Source organism: Triturus cristatus, chromosome 9 (genome assembly GCF_964204655.1).
Source record: "Triturus cristatus chromosome 9, aTriCri1.1, whole genome shotgun sequence".
Classification (NCBI taxonomy): Eukaryota; Metazoa; Chordata; class Amphibia; order Caudata; family Salamandridae; genus Triturus; species Triturus cristatus.
The window spans coordinates 1,030,274,932-1,030,294,092 of record NC_140592.1 but is presented as its reverse complement, the minus strand read 5'-3'; the positions used below and the strand labels follow the sequence as shown (position 1 = coordinate 1,030,294,092).

The 19,161-nt window shown below is 47.0% G+C and overlaps 1 protein-coding gene across 1 annotated transcript in view; it reads left to right on the top strand.

The window, feature by feature from the left end:
• Positions 1-19,161, top strand: part of LOC146799276 (acetyl-coenzyme A synthetase 2-like, mitochondrial) — a 172,445-nt gene that overhangs the window by 127,821 nt on the left and 25,463 nt on the right. Inside the window, exon 9 of the mRNA XM_085626771.1 lies at positions 3,158-3,270. Within this exon, the coding sequence (XP_085482897.1) occupies positions 3,158-3,270 (113 nt within the window). The remainder of the gene's footprint in view (positions 1-3,157; positions 3,271-19,161) is intronic.

Below are 19,161 nucleotides of genomic sequence, written 5' to 3'. Positions count from 1 at the left end.
AATGTTTGTTAGCTGTTTATGATAGATGATTAACAACAAGGATTTGTTATAAATAATTAATCTTCAAAATGTTTCAAATCTGAAATTTTCATAGTATTGAGGCCTGCGGAAATTTTAGCCTTCACTTATGTGCATTTTATGTTATATATGTATGTCCTTTTTCTCTTCACATCTCGTCCATCTGCACATCTTCAACCACCTCTTTCTTCTTCAGCACCCTCTTTTCACTCTTCCCCGAAAGCACTTCTCACGTCTCCCTCACTCCACCACTTTCAAACAGACACTGCATTCACTCATATTTAAGTAATTTATTTCCTTTTGCCCTCCCTGTAAATATTTTGCCATCTTTGCACTTTCTTCACACATTTTCACAACATTGGAATTACAACTGGAAAACATGACCATTGTTGTGTGTGTGCTCTGCAGAGAGGCGAACCCACTGACAGGCACTCTGCTTTGGCTTCAGCGTCCGCATCAGAGCTCTCAATCAAAGCCCCTCGTACACACCTGGCATGGCTCAAAGTATGCACGGAAACAAATACAGAAACACAACATGATTAAATTGCTAACTCATCTAACTAAAGCGCTGACATGCATTGCCTTAGTGTTTAACACTCATTGTTTTTGGCATTAATTGTTGTTAAGGGCATCAAGCTAGGGACAGTTTTAAGCAAAAGGACAGAATGGCGGCGGACTATACGAGTCGCACTTCACTGCTACGTTCCTTGTGTGATAATGTCTTACAGTAATCAATGGGAGTGTGCACAACAAATCCTGCACCTGCCATCGATGGGAGCAAACTGCAATCCATAGGGCCAGTTTAAAAAAAAAAAAGAGTGTTTGGTTGGTCCCGGTAAGTTTAATTTTGCAGAATTTGTGTACAGTACCTTGGTATAGTGCTCCTCGGGGAGGAGCCATCTATCCATCCTATAGCCGGGGTCGTCATTGGACCTATATATACATTGGTTAATTAATGTTAGTTGTGCTGCCGAATACATTTTTTTGATGTCCGGGAGTCCTATGCCACCGTCGTACCACCCTCTCGTCAACTTTCGGGTCGCTATTCGTGGTGTTTTCCCCTCCTATAACCGTTCCCTCTACGCGTCCTTGATACTTTTAAAGTATTCTGCATGTACTGGGGCCAGAGAGTTCTGCAGTGTATACAAGAATTGCGGTAATGCCATCATTTTGTATAGTGTGGCACCCCCCAGCAAGGACAGTGGGAAGGATCTCCAATGTTGAATATTCCGTTTGAGTCGCAGCAAAGGGAGAAGGAGATTATGCTCATAACAGAGATCTGAGTCTCGAGTAACGAAAATACCAAGGTATTTAAACCCATAGGGCCAATTTTAATGTCATATAGCAGTTAACTGTCTACTGTAAGCACGTATCTCTTGCTTTGCGCTTGACTCGGATATTTGGATCAACATCATATGGGAACAAAAACCCTGGCTTGCTCATCTTTTGGATCAAAATTTACAGGGGAACAAACACAGCAGCTCCACTTCTAATGGGGTCAGTGATGTGCAGCTAGAGCTTGGAGTGTCACGGTGGCAGAGGTTAGCGTGGTGAGGGGTTCTCAGCACAATATACATAACAGAAGATTAGCATTCTAACCAGTAGAGGCCACTCATATTGCGACATGGTGGGGAGGGGGGAGGGAGAACACAAGCAGAATTATAAACAAAGAAAATAGCACTAACCTTCTCTGACGTCCGCCGCCTTACTCCCGACCCTCGCATCCCATCCAGGAACTGCTGCACACTGCGCAGACTCTCAGCTCCCAATCCCAGCTCTCATGCTTGGAATACTATTACTGAGCAGCGCTGGGATTGGTCTGACCGCCTCAGTTCAGCGCTCAAACATAGACTGAGAGTCTGTGTTGGTTTCTCCAACCAGCTGTACAACACAGCTCGGGTGGAGAAATGCCAAGTGCACATAACAGTTTGGTCGGCCCCAAGAGGGCCGGCCAAACCGTCATGCGCACTTGGCAGTACCCACCACTCCCCCCTCCTCCCTGGTGCTGCAGCTGCAGCGTCAGTATGAGTAGCCACACCCTTCCTTGGCTCGTAGCCTGCAGGACAAAAAATAAAATGCTAATACAAATGTTTAATTATCAATGTATTTTTGTTCTTTGCCTCTGCTGGCTTTTAGCAGGGAGGGGGGTGGGGGCGACTCTCCTCTGCCATAACGGAGGAGCCGTCCCTGATTCTAACTCCAGTACCAAGGACAAGGCTCCAAATCACACGTGCTTGCATCCACTCCTATGTGTGACGAATTGGAAAGGGTGGGATCTAGGACTGTGAATGACGGATGGCTGCTCTCACGCAGGGACAGAGACTCCAGCGCCCGAAACCATGATGCTGAAAGTGTCACCGGCAAGTAGTGGATACAGCCATAGGCTACAATGGCAATGAAGGGCTTTAGAACAGTAAGCCCTGCGTCGTGCATCAAAGTTCAGAAAGTTGATTTACTGCCTGGCTTCTGTCTCCTGCTTCAGTGCTACCCAGGGCAGGCAGCCTGGGACAGACAGCCCAGACTTAAATATATCAATTTGTTCAGAGATAGGATTGTATCTCTAAATGAATCGCTCTATTTCACATATGTAAAGGAATGTGAAGGAATTTCTGGGGGGCGCAGCCCCAAAGCACTAATGGAGAATCTGCTTCTGTTGTGTGCATGGGTACAGTAGGTGTGGCCATTAGCTGGTAATAACTGTGGATGAAGTAAGGAAGCAGCATGGTGCTGCAGTGTCTGCACACTGGAAGGTAAGGAAAGTGCCCACTCTTGGCACAGCCAGGGGTGTTGGGACATGAGCAGTGCCCTCAGTGCAAAGTGTGGAGAAGAGATGACTTGCAAATCTGCTTGCTTGTGTCTGTGACTTCAGTGGTTTGGATTGAGAAGGGGTGACCCTGTGCATCAGGCACCCAATCCATACGGATGGGCGATGCCATACTCTTCATTTATGGCATCTCCACAGAGCAGGGGAAAAATGGCATTTTTTTCTCCCATACGCCATTTAGGTGTCTGTAAGATGAACAATGGGACAATATGGTGCATAATAATAGTAATAATGATAATAAGAAGAATAATGACAAACTTGTAAATATGCATATGTATAAGTATTTTAAGCTCACTTTTCTGCCTCTTCCCACAGAGACGGGGGGCATCTGCATAGCTCCAAGACCATCAAACCGGGGCGATGAGATCCTGCCTGGCATGGCCATGAGACCCTTCTTTGGAATCAGCCCCGCTCTGCTGGATGACAAGGTATTGATGCAGGGGCAGAGGGGTCAGAGGTACTGGGAAGAGCTGAGACCATGGAGGTAGAGGGGTTAATGAGTCCTTCTATTGCTAAGACCACCAGAGGCAAAGGAGGTCCTGTTGTCATACAGTTCTGCTACTAGGGTCACTATAGTACTAGGATTGCCTGGGGCAGATGTGTCAAGGTGTCCAGGCAGGGCCAAGATTCCCATGGACAGATGGGGCGTGGGACATATTACTAGGAGCAGAGAGGTGACGGCTTTCTCTTGAAGTGGAGGAAAATCTGAGAGGCCAAAGCTGTAACGAATGGTTAAACAAGAATTGCAATACTGATAAAGTAAAAAACTATATATTGCAACAGATAAGAATAGTTTAGTTACCACCTATTTATTAATTAAGGTCCTGTACAGGATTGGACTGGGGCAGAAAAATGGCCTGGGCACAAAAATAAAAGTGCCCCCCCCCACCACCCCGATAAGTAAATTAGGTAGCTAAAATGTGGGCCATGTTTGCAAATCAGGGCAGTTTTGAACATGTAAGGACGTGCTGCATAAGGGTTGTGCGAGTTATGGAAGACTTCATGTATTTCAGCTTGTTCCAGGCAACGTTTGTTTTAATATCAGGGAAATCAACATTACAAACTGGTCCAGCAGACCATATAATAGCCCCACAAACAGCCAAAAACCGGCCCACACACTGATCTGCCAGACCAGCCCATCGGGCACTGCCTGATTGCCCTATAGGCCTATTCCACCCGGGTCCTGTAATTATAAGCCAGGGTATAGTGCTGATATGCAACAGCTACTACTAACATCATACATCAATAGCACAGGCATCATATTCTCTGGTACATTTGGCAGACACTGTTATTATATACCCTAATACAACCTCCTGCTCCCAGGGCTTAGCCTCATGTGCCCGTGCCCGTGCCCATGCGAAGTCATCATATGCCCAGGTATGGCTTCAAATGCTAAGGAAGCATCTCAAATACCCGACTGCAGCTTTGAGTGCCATTTATATTATTTTAGGCATACATTTTGTGTAGTGCAAATATAGCTCTGAAGTGCAGGTGAGATTTTTATATATCACAAACAAAAGGTGCTCTACATACAAAAGTTTCATATGTATTTATGTGGGTGGTACAGACGAGACCAGATTTCAGAAACCAGGATGTGCTGCGCATTATTGGAAGTCTTCTAGACAGAACACTACACATTTGCCTTTTATATGACATCATGCATATTTACACAATTACCCATATTTGCATTACACCACCTTACACTTTGAGGGGATAAAGTGATGTGTCTAGAATAATAGAAATATTAAGTGCCGAGGATGGGATTATAAACCATGAGTCTGGCTTCCAAAGTCTGTAGCTTTGGCCCTTGTTCCCTCTCCTTGAGTAAATGCCTGTAAATGCCTCAAATCTTTTTGTGCCCCCTCCATATGCCCATGCATGATTCCTTCACAAGTCGGGCGCCGCTCTAGAGTGCAAAGTTCTACACTCATGATCATGCGTACCCAGTATGCGCAGTACAGATTCCTTATGTGCAGCTATGGCCTACTACGCTCAGGTGTCGCTCCATAAAGCGAAACACTGAGTTTAGTTCATAGAGTTGGAGCAGGCAGGAGAATGATGGGCAGGTTACATGGGCCTGGCACCCCGACTCTGTCATCAGTGTTTACTTAGATATGACCCTGTGTAGAAATGTAGATGGGGCTGCTATTATAAAGGGTCGGTTTCCACTGAGGCGTTTCAAGTGACGACATAAGCTTCACAAACAAAGCTTGGGTTGTGTATTATTATAACATTGAACCCGAGATGGAAATCTTTGGCTATTAATAACTTGTCTTCCACTGTTTTCTCTTTTCCTGCATGACACTAAACACCCTGTCAGCTAACCCTATGCATTAGGTGTGCAGCAGGAGATACGCTTTACACTTCTACCTACCTCATTTCCTCTAAAAAATACACACATGTGTGACATCCTGCCACACTCCTATACTTCCCTCAATATTTAAATTATAAATATTTGAGATCCAGCCAGACTTCCTCACCCCAGACCCCATAAGCCCATAACCCAAGTTTAAATAAATAAATAAATGTCAGCTTCCTCCAGGCTCTGCTCCTGTATTTCCCCTCCCTATTCGAGAGCTGTGTTTATCGCTTTCCGTGAGAGCAGAGAGCTGGCGCTACGCTGACAGCTGCCCTGTAAGTTTGTAGTGGTTTACTTATATGCCTTAGTCCACACATGCTGACATCTCTTGGAACGGCATGCGTGGAACGGAATGTCCTTCTCTGTATTGTTCCATGATATCAAGAGTGAGGCTTCAAAGCCCTTTAGTAGGCTGCTGGCAGGCAAGCGATGGCCCCCACTTGGTCTGTTGTTCACTATAAAGAGCTTGGTTACTACAGAGTCATTTCTAGCAGAGACAAACCTTTCCCTCTCATCCGCAGCTCTACAGAAGCCCACAGATGTGCCTGGTGAGGCCTTTTGGCCACACCGGAGCATCAGCAACACCCCACTACCCCCTTGAGTCTGCAGACTCCGGGCAGCGCAGGAAAAGATGGCAGAGATCTGCCACTTCACCACCTTTCCCACATCTCTTGAGAGGTGGGGGAGTTAGAGGATCACTTAGATCCGTTAGAGGTGTGCATAACATCGAAGTATAGATGGATAACTGCAAGTTACAGGGATCTTTTTCACTGTGGGGTTCTGAGTGACATGAAATAGACAACAAGAGCAAATCTCAAGTTGTATATGATGTCCCTCAGAACCCCAAGGTGAAAAAGATCACACTAATTCACTCTTTACCCACCTATCCTTTTATCTTCTGTATGGAACTCCCTCCCCCAAATTGTCTGCCCCGCTTTCAACAGCTACGCATTAGCAGAGGAGTAACAGGGGAGCCATACATAACATGGCCTCTCCTCCCTATCCCAAAATGAATAAAATACATGGCCTCCTGCCACCCACTCCCACCACTCTGTGCCTTTCCTCCCCTCTCTTCCAGAGGCTATGCTCCCAATGCTGCTCTCTCAGGCTCTCAGAGAGCTCAACCAGAGCAGCCTGGGACTCCGTCATGACAGCAATATTGAGGAACCGCTTTTGTTAACAAATGTATTTGTCATAGCAGTGAATTACTGGATTTAGAAACCAGTTATTCACACAGGGGAGTAAAACATAAAATGACCTCTTCTCCCTGACCCAAATGTGAGAAATAAATACCAGACCCTACCACCTTCCGTGCTTTTCTTTTGTGCTGCACTGACAGGCTCTCAGAAAGCCCTGATAGCCTTGCCTTGAAGTTCTTTTACGACTTAGCAACAGTGGGTAATGATTTTTCTTATCAACTTTTGCTATGTTATAGCAGTGAGTTAGATTCGGAAACTGATATAAACGATAGTGGCTTCCTCCCTACCAGAGCCATACATGACATTTAGAAGAATGCTATCAAAGAAAAAAACAAGTTGAGGACTGGGTGTAAGTGTGGGTGTTGCAGCAGGCACTTGGACCTAACGTGCCTCTCTTCCACTGGTGTGGGTGGGGCAGCTTAAAGGGGACTCTTTGCTAAGATCTCATCAACACCTGACCGTGCAGTAGGGTAATTTTGTTCTTGTGGAAATCTACAATGTGTTAGGGTCTTCTGATGAGTATCTGGGCATTTCTTGAATACACTTGATGACTAAATTCGCAGAAAGGAGTAATACCATTTACATAGATAACAGATGGCTGCCATGATATTGCTTGCTTAGTATTGCTATATTAGTTAGTCATGTTGGCAAACTAATAATAGTAATGGCATTGAAATTGTTGTAGTGAAGGTGCTGGAGACCAGGTAGGTTCAGAAGATTTATTGGAGTGGCTACACGGTTGACAGGTCCATCCAGCTGTAAGCCCACCAGTAACTGACCCAGTCAACAGTCCCCACTTGAACCATAACATTCTTAGAAGTACAATTCATGACCACATCAGGACTATTGGCAGAGAATGCTAAGATTGTTCAGGTCAAAGCATTCTCTGCCAATACTACATTACTACAAAATATGTATTTACCACACACTGAACTGTCTACAGGGGCTTCTATAATAGTTATTATCTCCCTCTTTCTTTTCTACTGAGGATCATGTCTTTCCTAAGCGGTGGAAGAGGTGCAGTCCTCTGAGATGTAGGCCTCCAGTGGGGAGGCTTGGGGAAGACTGCAGATCTCTTCGGAAGGGACCATGCCATTCCTGTAGCTGAACCAGATCACAGGTCTAGCCTCAGCTCTGTCTGTCTACTCTGTTCTATTTTAAGAATATAAACTCAGGCGTCATCTCTTCATCATATCTGCTACTCTATATTTTAAAGACTTATTGTACAGCTAATAGAAAATAGGAAGAGATGGGAAGTGCAAGCTTCCCACAGTCTCCACTTGAGTGCAGCCTTTTTACATACAGAGAACAGGCATAGCACAGTCAGACAATAGCAGAGCAGATATGCTTCTCAGACTCAGAACATGTACAACAGAGGTATGTCGTTTTTGCAAGTGCTTGCTGCCCATGTGGCCAGAATCTGCCTCTTATGGCCATGCATCACGATTACATGTCAGTAAAGAACTAAAGACCTGGATGTTTGAATGATCATACCTCAATGCAGCAGCCACCACCTCTAGCGCCTCGAGACCCTCACAGGTTATCACTGATTTGTTGTGCTCTATACATGACTCATTGATTGAGAGTTGCCCAGGACACACTGCATGGATTGGGCTGTGTTGTAGCTAAAACCACTGAAAACATGGAAAGAGAAACAGGGAAAGAGAAACAGTGATTTAATATGGTATCGCGTCAAGGTCTGATTTCAAAGAGATGGAAGCTCGAAAGCCCGCTTCTCAGCGGGTGGATACGCAGGGCAGGTATTTATTTTTAAGGGGTACATTGGATGGAAGACCTGGCGTCTTGGGGAATGTATATGCACCAAATTTTGATCAGAACAAGTATTGTTTAGGCCTGAATTCTATTTTAGCAGGCTGGGAGGCAACCCCATGGATAATCGGGGGCGTCTGCAATGCTGTCATGTCCACTCACACCCTCCTCTAAATGGTACGGTAGCTAGTAAACCGGCTGATGCCTTGCGCAGCTGGGTAGATGGCTTGCTACTACATGATGTGTGGAGGCAGAGGAATCCACTGGGCAAAGAGTACTCCTTCCACTCCCCTTTACACCAGCTACACACACGAATAGATAGGCTCCTGTGTTCCCGCTCCGTAGCGGACCAGGTGACACACACCACCTACCTGGCCAAGACCTTCTCTGATCATAACCCCTTAGAGACTACCATTACTTTGGGCAGAATACCTACACCAGTTCCTACATGGAAACTCTGGCCCCAATTACTTGAGGACACAGTGTTTCACAGTGCTCTCTCTACAACACTCCAAAACTATTTTTCTGAAAACACGAACACCGCATCAAACATCCTAGTTGAGTGGGACGCACTGAAGACAGTGATAGAGGGACGGTGATTAGCAACACAGTGGGCTCAAAGGAGGAAGTACACAGGAATCTAAAGGCCACTGAGGATAGGATGACGGTTCTGGAGCAGGAGGCAGTGCATGATTCTGATAAGCGAACTGACTTGCAGGAGACACGCATCACACATGCGGAACTGCTGGAAACACTCCGACTGATTGATTACCGCTCCTACACTCAAATAAAACAGTCTGATGCAGATAAATCGGGTACCCTATTAGCCAAATTAATCAGGGACGACCCACCCACTACCATCATCAGCCATATCAACCTACCTGGAGGGGCCACAGTATTTACTCAATATGCTATAAATGAGGCTTTCTGTGTATATTATGAAGGGTTATATGGGACGCCATTGCCACTGGACGAAATACATATTGACGATTTTCTTTCAGACTTACCGTTCCCGCAGATCCCGGAGCATGTGCGGAACATGCTCTTGGGGCCCATAACTAGAAGAGAAATTAAAGCCGCTATTTCGGGGCTTTCATGTAATAAAGCGCCTGGCATGGACGGCCTACCAGTAGAATTCTTTGAGGCTTATTCGGATATACTAGTACCCCAGCCGGAGGCAGAGTACAATAAATCTCTTGAATTAGGACATCTACCTCACACCATGGTCCAGGCGCTGGTAGTATCGCTACCAAAGCCAGGGAGGGACTTGGCTGACATGTCAGGCTACCGCCCCTTGTCTTTATTGTCCACGGAATACAAGATATTGAGTAAAGTCCTAGTGAACCGAATCCAACCATATTTAAACAGGCTAATCCACATTGATCAATGTGGCTTTATACCGGCGAGAAGCACATCACTAAACATACGGAGGCTGCACCATATAATGTCCTCAGATCTAACCCCTTATCAACGAGCTGGGTGCATCGCATTGGATATGCGACAGGCATTCGACACATTGTCCTGGGACTATATGTTTAGGCCATAGCACGCTTGGGCCTACCACCCGATTATATGAAATGGGTACGTCTCTTGTATGAGGCCCCGACGGCCAGGGTCTGGTCTGGGAAACATATTACACGAGAATATCGTATCTTTAGAGGCACATGACAGGGCTGCCCATTGTCCCCAATATTATTTGTGTTGGGGTTGGAACCAATAGTATTGCGGCTCCGATCAGAGGCGTCCCAGTGCGGTATCCCGATCAACACATCCATACATCTGGTGCTGGCATACACAGATGATTTAATTCTCTATGTGTCAGACCTCTTGGGAGGCCTAGACCCCATGCCGAGAATATTTGCTGACTCGAGAGGGTCTCTGGCTTCGCAATTAATGAATCCAAATAAAACGCTTTCTTTTTTCATGAACAGCACCACCCAAATACTGTTCCTTTTGGGGGATTGACCTTACAAACGGCCACACACACTTTCAAATATTTGGGCATCAATGTCTGTCTCTCTCACGAGGACATGCTAGAGGGTAATCTAGGAAAGGCTATTAGAGGTATAAGATCCCAGGTGGCGTTTTGGACCACACTGCCTCTATCGGTCATGGGCAGAATAGCTGTATCTAAAATGGTGGTGCTCCCGCGGTTACTATGTTATTTTGCGAATTTACAGCTCTCTTTAACACGTTGGATACTATTCTGCTGGACCTTTTATGGGGAATGGGACGCCACAGAATAAGCCTTAAGAAATTACAGATTGGCAAGCGAGGGGGTGGCCCGGGTGCACCAGACTTTAAAGCCTATTATTACTCCTGCCAACTGCAGTGGCTGTCCTACTGGACGGCGGGAGGTAATCTGCAAGAGATTAGATATACCACGAAGCACCTCGAACAAGGGCTTTTGCATACTCTATCACTGCCTCGTAGCAAAACCCCCCCAGCCTTGCCACCACTGTTGAAGACGGCACTGGACTGCTGGAAGAAGGCCTTGAAATATACATCTATGTGCAGTCCATACGCAGATAACATTCCACTGATGGGGATTCCACTTACGAGCGGCAGACTAACGACACAGGCACTTGGTCCATGGTTAGAAGCGGGGGTGGACACAATTGGGTCGCTATTCGGAGGTGAGACACTTATGGACCATGACAATTTCACAAAGGAAACCGGGGCTCCCACTACCCTATACGTTACACATGCAGCGCTAGTACATTATATCAAAAAGCAATGATCCCCTGACCGGGTAGAACCGCAGACACATGAACTAGGAAAAGCACTTTATCTTATGGGTCGGGGCAGCCTTCTTATTAAATGGTTATATTTGAGTGTCCGCACACATGTGAAGCTCCCCCTCGAGATGCTCCGAGCGCATTGGGTGACGGATATAGGAAGAGAATTCATGGATAAAGAATGGGCAGGAATTTTAGATTACCCCAGGAAAATCCCACGTAATGCAAAATTTACATTTATACAATGCATGCTAATACACCGAGCCTACCTGACACCACACAGACTGCAGAAGATGTATCCGTCCACCATCCATCGCTGCCCTAGATGTCAAATGTTGGAGGCTGACGTACTTCATATGCTGTGGGCATGCCTGGGTTTGAGAGCTTTTTGGAGAAGGGTGATACAAACACTTGAGATGGTTACCCACCTTGATGTAGGGGATTCGGCGTTAGTGTGTTTACTTGGTCTCCGTAAACGCAGACCAGTGCAAAAAGTTCAGTTACGCTTTATGGACCTGGCGTTATTGCTAGCCAAAATATCTATCACCATGCGTTGGAAATCGACTAAGGCTCCTTCATTACACACATGGCATAACGAAATGGTTAGATGGGCAGGGGCGGAAAGTGCATCCCTGCGCAGGGGGCTCCGGAAAAACCCAATATCGCTGGAGTGGGATGTCATATTGGAGGCCTTCAAAGGTAGTTGCCCAGAGGGTGTATCGGATGTTCCACAATCGCAATGAGTGCATACAAACCGCAATTACTCAGGACTATAGCACGATGAGCAGGAGTAACCTCTTTATGCGGAACAGGCAAGACCCATTCAGGTTGTTGGAAGAGATGCGAATATGACTCAAGAGGCACTTCAACGCATTAAAAAGGCCATCAAAACGGCAAAGGATGGTTCGCCACAGAGAGAATCCATCAGCCGAAGGGGCTCTACACAATGTAGACCTCAAAGTAGTTGGCATTATACTCCTAAATGAACCAGCAGCATCAGCCAGGCACTTTGTCAGAGCATCTGTCTTAGGCACAGCATCAGTCTCTCTGTGGTTGAGCAAAGGACATAGGCCAGAGTCCTAGCAACTTAGCCCCTTTCAACAGTTGGTTGACACTTGAGATTCTTTCCAGACCAGTGGGGAAAAATTACTTTAGACCAATGGATGCTAAAACAGGGTCGGAAAGCATATGGCATATAATTTATACAAAAAAAAGAAAAAATCCAAACCATAAATCATTAGTACTGTAATGCAACAAGATCACGTCTCCACTGCTACACACTCTAGAATGTTCGGCTCTCCGACATAGACAACACTCTCCCAACTTTTACTGAGACATCACATTTCTACCCTCACATGGGTGCCTTCTTGCAGAGACAGTGCTTTGACACATTCTCTTAAAGGCAGAACTCCTACACCCTCCCACAGGTCTAGCATGTTTAGATTGTTTTTCACAAAGATAGCAGAGGCTGCACTTTCACAGCTTTGGGTAAGACTTACATTTTCCACTCTTCCAGTGGCCCAGCACTCTTACACCTTCCCAAAGAGGCAGAACTCGTACACCTTCTCCCAAAGGCATGAATCTGGCATCCTCTCACAGAAAAGCAATGTTACCCCTTCTTCCTGCCACAGTACAGTTACATTCTCTTCCAGACACTGCACTCTCACTCCCTTTCCAACAGACAGCACTCATACACCCTACCCAGCGGCAGCAGTCTCACATTTTCTTAAAGAACTGAATTTCCCACACGCCTCATAGAGACATCTGACATCTTATCTCAGAAGTATGGTTCTTACACCTTTTCCCAGAGGTAGATCTGTTGCAGCTCCTACAAGTCCAGTAATCTTACACCTTCTCCCATAGACAGCTCTTTTACATCCTCCCACAAAGCCAACACTATTGCACCCTCTTGAAGAGACAGCACTCACAAACCTTCTCCTAGAGACATTAATCTTTCACATCCTCGCGCAGCGACTACACTCTTCAACTTTCTCCCAGACACAGGACTCTTACAGCCTCTCCCAGACTAAATTCTAACTCCTTCTCCCACAAATAGCATTCTTCCACCCTGTCCCAAAGGCAGCACTCTCACACCTTCTCTAAATCATTGATTTCCCGCCCTCCACTGGTCCAGTACTCTCACAACTCTCAAATAGACATCTATCTGACACCTTCTCTGAGAGATTTTACCCCCTCCCAGTGCCCAGCACACCTAGTTTTCTTCCAGATAACTATATATATATATGATCAAGGCCATCTGGTGGCCGAAACGCGTAAGGGCGTGCTGTGTGGGTGCTGATCTACATTAAAACCTTTGAAGCACGATTTGGTGTCCGTGTGCTTCTTCCTCGCCGGTTGGAGGTGGGAGACAGCTGTTTGGATTTCTATATATATATATATATATATATATATATATATATATATATATATATATATATATATATATATATATATATATATATATATATATAGTTAAGTCTTTGGAAGTCACGAGGTTGGGGACTCCTCCTTTGGTTCGTATTGCGCATGGGCTTCGGCTCCATCCTCAGATTGTTTTTTTCCGCCATCGGGTTCGGATGTAATACTTCGCGCTCCGGTTTCAAACTTTTCCAGTTCAACGATCGATGCAAAATCCTCACTCATCGAGCTCATTCAGTTAATAAATCATCTTAATCACCTTCTCTTCGGCACTTCTTCGATTCCGGTCGTCGACGGCGGCCTTCGGGCCTATTCCGGCTCCGGTCTCGGCTGATGGAAAGAACTCCCTTCAAGAAGTGCCCTCGATGTGGGTCCAAGTTTCCCCACACCGATCTTCATGAGGTGTGCAACCTCTGCCTCTCCCCAGAACACGAGGCCCGAGACTGTCCCGCCTACAAGTCTTTTCGCTCTAAAAAGACTATTCTAGATCGACGGGCTAGACGCAACATGGCGCACTCCTCGACCTCCGCTCCAGTCGACATCTTCGGGGACGACGTCGAAGCTCCGGGACAGCAAAACATCGAACAGGAGGACGACGACCTCGTCAGCGCTTTCGAGGCCGACGACTCAGATGTGGAGGACATCACCCCGGCGCAGCGGGTCGTGAGTACAATACCCCCTCCCACGCCCACGCCGATACCGAAAAAGGCTCCGGTCACACCTTCGCCCCCGGGCCTGGGCAAGACCAAGGACACTGCTTCTCACACCCCACCTTCGGGCCCGGTAAAGAAGCCTATTAAGCCTTCCGGCAGCTCGGGCTCGAGCCAGCCGACCACCGGTGCCAAAAAACAACCTTCGGCACCGAAGAAAAAATCGGCCTCCACCTCCACACCGAACCCGGCACCAAAGCCTTCGGCGTCGAAGCCTACTCTTCCGGCGTCGACCAAACATCACAAGGCCCTCGGCACCGACACTCCCATGCCGAAGCCTTCTTCGGCACCGAGCAAAAAATCGGAGGTCCCAAGGAAGCACGGCTTAGATAAGCCTAAAAAGCCGTCGGCCCCGAAAACTTTGGCGCCGACCGAACAACCAGTGTCGCAGGAACTTTTTACACCGGATCCTCTGCAAAAAACACTCACCAAGGATCCAAAGACTGGACACTTGATATTGTCTTCAAAAAAGAGACACTTGGACAAACCAGCTCCACCTCCACCTCCAAAAAGGAAAGACATTGCTACCTCTCCTTTCAGGGTGCCCTCCCCACCTCCTCCACCTCCTCCACTCTCCCCACCTCCCCCTCCGCCTCATCGTTCCCCCACCTTGTCTCCTGTCCCAGACGATTTGGGAGACCCTTATTATGATCCAGCAGATGTGCCACAAGACCCCACCCCTACTGGATCTCCAGACCCATGGGACGACTATAACAATCCGGACATCCCAGATGTCCCACAGGATGACCTTTACCCATCTAGGCCATCCCCACCGGAGGATTCCTTAGGCTTTCACCACTTGTTACAAAGGGCGGCACACTACCACGGGGTGGAGATACATACTGACCCAGTGGAGGAGGATTTTCTCCTAGACACCTTCGACGATGCACATAGGTCTACTGCCATTCTACCTATGTTAAAGGGCATAATTAAACATGCACCTGAGGTTTTTAAAGACCCAGTCAGGGCCAGGGTCCTAAATCCTTGTATAGAGAAGAAATACAAAGCCGCCCCCACAGACCCTTCATACATTAAAGGCCCTGCACCATTGGATTCCCTAGTGGTATCTACAGCTAGGAAACGCTCTAATTCTCAGGCTTCAGGCGAAGCACCACCACCTGACAAAGAGTCCAAGCTCCCAGACGCGTCAGGGAAGCGCACTGCGTCACAAGCCGCCAATATATGGCGTATCGCCAATACGCAAGCGCTGTTGGCCCGATACGACAGGGCGCATTATGATGAGCTAGAGACCATCATGCACCATCTCCCTGAAAAGTACAAGACTAGGGCTAATGAATTGATTCAAGAGGGAAAAACAATAACTAGTACCTCGATATGCTGTGCCCTAGATGCAGCAGATACAGCCTCCAGGGCCATAAACACCAGTGTCCTTCTCCGTCGCCATGCCTGGCTCAGAGTTTCAGGTTTTAAACCTGAGGTACAAGCCTCTATATTAAACCACCCATTCGACCAAGATCATCTATTTGGCCCCAAAGTTGATGAAGCCCTCGAAAAGATGAAGAAAGATACTGACACGGCGAAATCCATGGGAGCCCTGCAGTCACATACTCCCAGGCGCTCTTTTCGCCGCTCTTCCTTTCGGGGCACGGGCAGAGGCTACTCCTCGGATAGTGCATCCACGTCCTACAAATCCCCTCCTCAACCTACCTTCACAAAGGGTTATCAAAGAGGCGGATACAGAGGCAATAATAATAAGGGCAGAGGCAAAACAAATACCGCCCGCTCTGCCACACCTCCTGCCCAATGACTTTCCCCCGCTCCCTCCAGACCATTCCACTCCGGTCGGGGGCAGACTACAACATTTCCTTCACATCTGGGAGACAATCACCTCAGACAGATGGGTGACACAAATTATTCAGTCAGGGTATTGCCTAGAATTAACATCTACCCCCCCAAACATTCCACCCAGGCACCGCCCTATGTCTCAAGAACACACTGCGCTACTAAAACAAGAGGTGATCTCCCTCCTGCAAAAAGGAGCCATAGAACAGGTCCCCATAAATCAACAAAATTTAGGGGTCTACTCCTTGTACTTTCTGATTCCAAAGACAGATGAGACTCTACGACCTATCCTAGATCTCAGACCTCTAAACACTTACATACATTCAGACCATTTTCACATGGTAACCCTTCAACAGGTTCTTCCACTTCTCTCCCAGAACGATTTTCTCACCACTCTGGACTTGAAAGACGCATACTTTCACATCCCAGTACACCAGTCTCACAGAAAGTACCTCAGATTTGTGGTGGACGGGCAACACTACCAGTTCAAGGTGCTCCCGTTCGGGGTAACAACAGCACCAAGGGTATTCACCAAGTGCCTAGCAGTAGTGGCGGCACACCTCAGAAGACAGCACGTTCACGTCTTCCCGTATCTGGACGACTGGCTAATAAAAGCCATGTCCTACGAACAATGTGTGCAACATACCGCCGCTACAGTCCAACTACTTCACCAGCTAGGTTTCACGGTGAACCATCAAAAATCCCACCTGGTACCTTCACACACAAAACAATACCTTGGTGCCACCATAGACACCTCAAAAACCATAGCCTATCCCAATCCTGCCAGGATTGCAAAAATAAAGGCTCTGCGTCAAAAAGTCTTATGTCAACACTCTCTCCCAGCAAGAGTGTTTATGCAACTGATAGGGATGATGGCCTCTTGCATCTTTATAGTGCCCCATGCAAGACTCCAGATGTGTCCACTCCAAGAGTGCTTAGCGCGCCCGTGGAACCAGGCCCAGGGGCAACTGACAGATCTGGTGTTGGTAGACGGTCGCACCCATCGCTCTCTGCAGTGGTGGAACACCACAAACCTTTCCAGAGGTCGACCGTTCCTGGACCCGATTCCACAAGTAATACTAACAACAGACGCATCGCTCTCCGGCTGGGGAGCTCATCTGTTACATCTCACAGCACAGGGCACATGGACGCCGCAACAGAAGTTACTCCACATCAACCATCTGGAGTTACTTGCAATCTTCTTCGCCCTAAAATCATTCCAGACGCAGATTTCAGGCAAGGCAGTCCTCATTCGCACAGACAACATGACTGCCATGTACTACATTCAAAAACAGGGGGCCACACACTCTCCACAGCTCTCTCAATTAGCACAGAGCATATGGAGATGGGCAATTCCACAAAAGATCTTTCTCCTGGCCCAACATGTCCCAGGAGTCCAAAACACCGTGTCAGATCTGCTCAGCAGACAGACGCAGCAGATCCACGAGTGGGAACTTCACCCACAGGTTCTTCACCCGTTCTTGCAGAAGTGGGGGCATCCACACATAGACCTATTCGCCACCCACGAAAACAAAAAATGCCCAAGCTTCACCGCCAGATATCCACACACATTGTCCAAAGGCAATGCGATATGGATGAACTGGTCAAACAAATTTGCATACGCTTTTCCACCTCTCCTACTAATTCCATTAGTGGTGCGAAAGCTACAACAGCATTCCCTAACACTGATCCTAGTAGCTCCAACATGGGCCAGGCAACCGTGGTACACCACACTGCTGGAACTCTCGGTAGTACCACACCAAAAGCTACACCTCTCACCATGCCTCCTAACCCAGAACCATGGAGAGATCAGGCACCCGGACCCAGCTCAGCTCAACCTTGCGATCTGGCTCCTGAGGTCCTAGAATTCGGATACCTTAATCTTCCCCCTGATTGCATGAATATTATCAGGGAAGCTAGGCGCCCTACTACTAGGGCATGCTATGCTGCAAAGTGGAAAATATTTGTTGTTTACTGCCACAACAATACAATCAATCCTTTAAATGTATCCATAAAGCACATTATATGTTACTTACTCTATCTACAAAGGTGTAACCTAGCATATACTTCCATTCGGTTACACCTCGCTGCAATTGCTGCTTATTTACAAAACAGGCAGCACCTATCACTTTTCAAAGTGCCTGCTATCAAGGCCTTTATGGAAGGCCTCAAAAGAGTAATTCCACCCAGAGTACCACCCGCACCTGTCTGGAACTTGAATATAGTTCTCACACGGTTAATGGGACCCCCTTTCGAACCTTTACATAAATGTGAGCTCCAATTTCTCAAATGGAAAACAGCTTTTCTAGTGGCCATCACTTCCCTCAGAAGGGTTAGTGAAATACAAGCACTCACTATACAAGAACCTTTTCTTCAAATGCATCAGAACAAGGTTGTACTCCGCACCAACCCAAAATTTCTACCCAAAGTCATTTCTCCATTCCATCTAAACCAGTCGGTAGAATTACCAGTCTTTTTCTCACAACCTCAAACCGTTGCAGAAAGGGCTTTACACACACTGGATGTAAAAAGGGCGTTACTTTACTACATCCAAAGGACACAACCTTTCAGGAAAACCAAACAGCTATTTGTCTCCTTATCTCCACCACATAAAGGCAACCCTATTTCTAAATCAGGGATAGCTAGGTGGATTGTCAAATGCATACAGATTTGCTACCACAAAGCAAAACGAACGCTATCTGTTCCCCCTAAAGCCAACTCTACAAGGAAGATAGGGGCTTCTATGGCTTTCCTAGGAAACATACCACTAGATGACATCTGCAAAGCAGCCACATGGTCAAGACCGCACACTTTCACAAAACATTACTGTGTAGATGTGCAAACTAAGCAACAAGCTAGTGTGGGCCAGGCTGTACTAAAAACACTGTTCCAAACAACTGCAACGGATGCCGGTGGTCTCCGCTAGGGTTGGGTACTGCTGTTTAATCTATGCACAGTGTATAATCTGCAGCTCATATGCCTCGAACGGAATATGCTACTTACCAGTATGTATCTGTTCTTGGCATGTAAAGCTGCAGATCTATACACGCCCACCCGCCTCCCCGGCTACCTGTATCCGTTCCAGTCTATCTTATTTAGATACAACACACATGGGTTTCTTTACTGTTATCACTACGCTCCATCTTTCCCTGCTGGCGAAAAACAATCTGAGGATGGAGCCGAAGCCCATGCGCAATACGAACCAAAGGAGGAGTCACCAACCTCGTGACTTCCAAAGACTTTCCAAGAGGAAAAACAAACTGCAAATATCCGGGCCCAACACCAGATGGCGAGCTATGCACAGTGTATAGATCTGCAGCTC